At 37.6% G+C, this 3,431-nt stretch overlaps 1 protein-coding gene across 2 annotated transcripts in view; it reads left to right on the forward strand.

Moving 5' to 3' along the window:
• The window catches only part of LOC102212778 (C-X-C motif chemokine 3-like), an 8,499-nt gene extending 5,296 nt beyond the window's left edge, over nucleotides 1-3,203 (forward strand). The window contains exons 1-4 of one of the 2 annotated variants that reach the window (XM_005751067.1): nucleotides 2,011-2,197; nucleotides 2,356-2,461; nucleotides 2,567-2,641; nucleotides 2,955-3,203. In XM_005751067.1, the coding sequence (XP_005751124.1) occupies nucleotides 2,131-2,197; nucleotides 2,356-2,461; nucleotides 2,567-2,641; nucleotides 2,955-3,027 (321 nt within the window). In that variant the 5' untranslated portion in view covers nucleotides 2,011-2,130 and the 3' untranslated portion in view covers nucleotides 3,028-3,203. Of the gene's footprint in view, nucleotides 1-2,010; nucleotides 2,198-2,355; nucleotides 2,462-2,566; nucleotides 2,642-2,954 lie in introns of those variants that run through there. The other variant, XM_005751066.1, reaches the window with a different exon arrangement.
• The last annotated feature ends 228 nt before the right edge of the window (nucleotides 3,204-3,431 follow it).

Below are 3,431 nucleotides of genomic sequence, written 5' to 3' on the forward strand. Positions count from 1 at the left end.
CCACCTATGAGCAAGTACTTGGTGACAGTGGGAAGGAAAAACTCCCTTTTAACAGAAAGAAACCTCTGACAGAAGCAGGCTCAGAGGAGGAAGACAGGACAAAGACACGCTGTGAAAGAGAGCCACAGACTAATAATAACTAGTGACTAAATACAATAAAAAGTGAAGAAGTAGCACTCAGTGCATCATAGAAAGCACCCAGCAGCCTAGACCTCTTGCAGCATAACCAATTGGGCTGGGATTTCTAGAACCGATTCCATTACGATTCAATTTTGATTCAGACAGAAATGTTGTAATTCTTCATTTATCAGTACTGACAGTTGTGAGACTTCATCAGAGGTGTAAACATCACAGCAGATGCCATTCTGTCAAAGTAACAGAGGATGAAACACAGAAAAACATGAAGGAAATTTCTTGGCTTGTCTTTTTATAGCAGTTAACCTTGAAAAATACTCTGCAGTAGATCAAAAACAGAAGAAAACCATGAACCAACATATGAACATTACCTGATGCTGCCGAAGTGAAGCAGAGCAAAGTTACAGAGGTTTTATTAGAGACACAGCCAAGGGTTTTGCAATTTCTCAGAATTTTAAAAAGTTTACACTTCTCTGGTATTGAACAGCAGAAATTAGATTTTCTTGTAGGAAGTCATTTAAAAACAACAGCAGGAGACTGCGCTGTAAACAACGGTAGACTGGTGCGTAATACGCAAATCCAAATGTGCAAAACTGATATTCACCACAGTAATGCTGATGTCTGTCACAACACAGTAGACGGATAAGACAAACACATAGGGACTTGTTATTATTTCCAGTGTAGCTGCTAATGTCTGCAAGTGCTGGAATTGAGCATGACTCACACTGATTTCATCACAAGAATAAGATTAGATCTAAAACCCATCTAGCCCAGGGACTAGCTGACTGTGACTGACTTCCCATATCATTCACACAACATCGTCTGGTGTTTTCTAGCTAAGGGCAGGAAACTGAAGGAGAAACAGCCTCACCCACCAGACTGACAAGAGGCTGAACTCGCTCCCCTCTTCACAAAAAAAAGACTGAGTTATAATAAGCACACACACCAGCACCAGTCCCTTTACTACATTGCTACTGCTACTATTTCATACATTTCAGAGGCGTCCAAATAGGCTACATGTCTTCATGCAAGGTATCTGTCAAAATACCTGAATATACCTGTCCAGTGGAAGCACGTTGAAGGAGTGGAGAAGAAAGTGTGAAACATTCTTAATGACGAAGTCTGCCTTGGTTTCTGCTGTAATTGGTGACCTTATTAATCTGAGAATTTCAGTATTTTTAAAAGTGATGGAGACGTTTTTTCTTGCATTCCCACACCCTAACAGATTTACTGCATTTACTAAATGCAATGATATACATGCACATCTGCAAACAATGAATAGAAAATGATCTTTTCAGCTGTGTTTAAAGGAACTTCCCATTTTTTATCATTTTATTTATTTATTTTATTTATTGGAAAGTGTTCAAACACTTTTATCATAAAGAGAAGTGTAAGTAAACTTTAAGCAGAGTGCATCAGAAACAGTAAAATATTAGGCAAATCATAACATATCATAATTTGAGCTGTCTAAATTATTAATATTAGACTGATCATATAAAGACTTTATTGCATTTCACCTCTGTAAGTAGATCAGAGATACAAAATATCCTTTATCAGCAAAACTCACATGTGAGTGATTGGAGTGAGTCCAAAACAAGTGAACTGTGACATCAATTTCAACAGATACAAACGACACCTGAAGGCAGGCAGGTCTCAACATCAACCAGTGGCACAGGAAATCTTTGCGAGTAAGTGAACGTATAAAGTTTAAATGCCAAAGGATTGCGACAGCAGGATTTCCTCTGTGGGAGGACAGACATCCGAAAGTATTTTTTGCAGCCACTTCTTAGGAAGACATCCTTGGCCAGAGTCCATGTAGCTGTGAGTGTATATAAGGAGTTCAGAGATGATGAACCTCACAGCCCTGCACACTCAGGCAGCTCGAGAAGTGAAGGAGACGCACAGCAGCAGACATCCTTCATATCTGAGAAGAACAAATCAGTTGAAGACTGAGCCTTCAGTAGATCCTCCACTCAATACTTGAAAAGCTTTAAGATGAAGACAAGTGTTGCCATCCAGTGCATCGTTCTCCTGGCCTGCATGGCCCTTTGCACTTCATTAAGTAAGTGTGTTTTATCAGATTATGGAAAAAATTGGTGTATTTGTGCATCTTGAGTGGAGCTGAATTATGAAAACAAATCTATTTAAATGTATTTATGTTTAAGTAAAATATGAAACTGCAGCAGTTTAACATTAATTATCACTTTCTACCTTTTCCAGTTATTCCAAGGTGCCGGTGTTTGAACACCAGTAAGTCTGTAAGAGGTCCCATCACTGAAGTTAAGGTGGATGAGCCTCGTCCATACTGCAACAGGAGAGAAGTCATGTAAGTGCCCACAGTGACAGGAGCACATTATTAATAAGAGCTCAGTCATTAATAAGGATTGTTTATAAAGTGGTTTTATATCAAAGCTTTCTTTACATGTTACAGTGTCACACTGAAGGATGGGAGTGAACGGTGTCTCGATCCTCAGTCAAAATTCACCATAATGCTGCTAGAAAAACTGTAAGTCACACAGATGTTTTTTCTATCATTCACTGGTGTTCAACTTAATGTGAGTTAAATGTTAGACAGGAAGTCAGTGAAGTTAAAACAGGAACATCAACAGTCACTTTGGGGCATCAGAGTGAGGCTCTGCACATCAGTGATTAAAAATACTGATGGTTTTACAGAAGCAGTTTTTTCCAAATCAAGATCCTTTTTTTATTCAGAAAGTAAATAAGACAAAAAAGTTGGTTGATTTTGTTGTTAAAGCTTTAAAAGTTGTGATTTTTTTTTTGCAACCCAGCCTCATCTCTCTGATATGTTGTTTTCACAGGAATCAGATGAAAAATACCACAGTCAGCCCTTATACAACGACAGCATCGGCTGCAGTGCCAGAATCATCATGATGCACTTTGCATGTTTAGTGCTGTTACAACATGTGTGTATTAAGAAGAAGGAGCAGCACAGCTCTCGTTCTCATCACAAAATATAAATGCATTTAATTCCTCAGCCTATCTTCAGGCTTAAGTTGTGATTACTAAGCATATGCACATTTATATATCTGCATCTATATATATTTATTTTTGTAAAGTATGTAACACAAACATTAATTTATTTGTGCTATTTTAACATTTTCACAGGTGAATTTAATGTATATTCGTACCATGTTTGTCTCTTTGATTCTGAAATGTACAACAGTGACTCCGACTCAATAAATCTTTAAGTTGTTGAATAAGTTACATCTTTTCACTTTATTATAACGACTAAATAATGTTTTAATTGTAAGGAGCCAGAGGAAATATTAGACAAA

The sequence above is a fragment of the Pundamilia nyererei genome, unplaced genomic scaffold (genome assembly GCF_000239375.1).
Source record: "Pundamilia nyererei isolate P.nyererei 1_Seehausen unplaced genomic scaffold, PunNye1.0 scaffold00298, whole genome shotgun sequence".
In the NCBI taxonomy this organism is placed as follows: Eukaryota; Metazoa; Chordata; class Actinopteri; order Cichliformes; family Cichlidae; genus Pundamilia; species Pundamilia nyererei.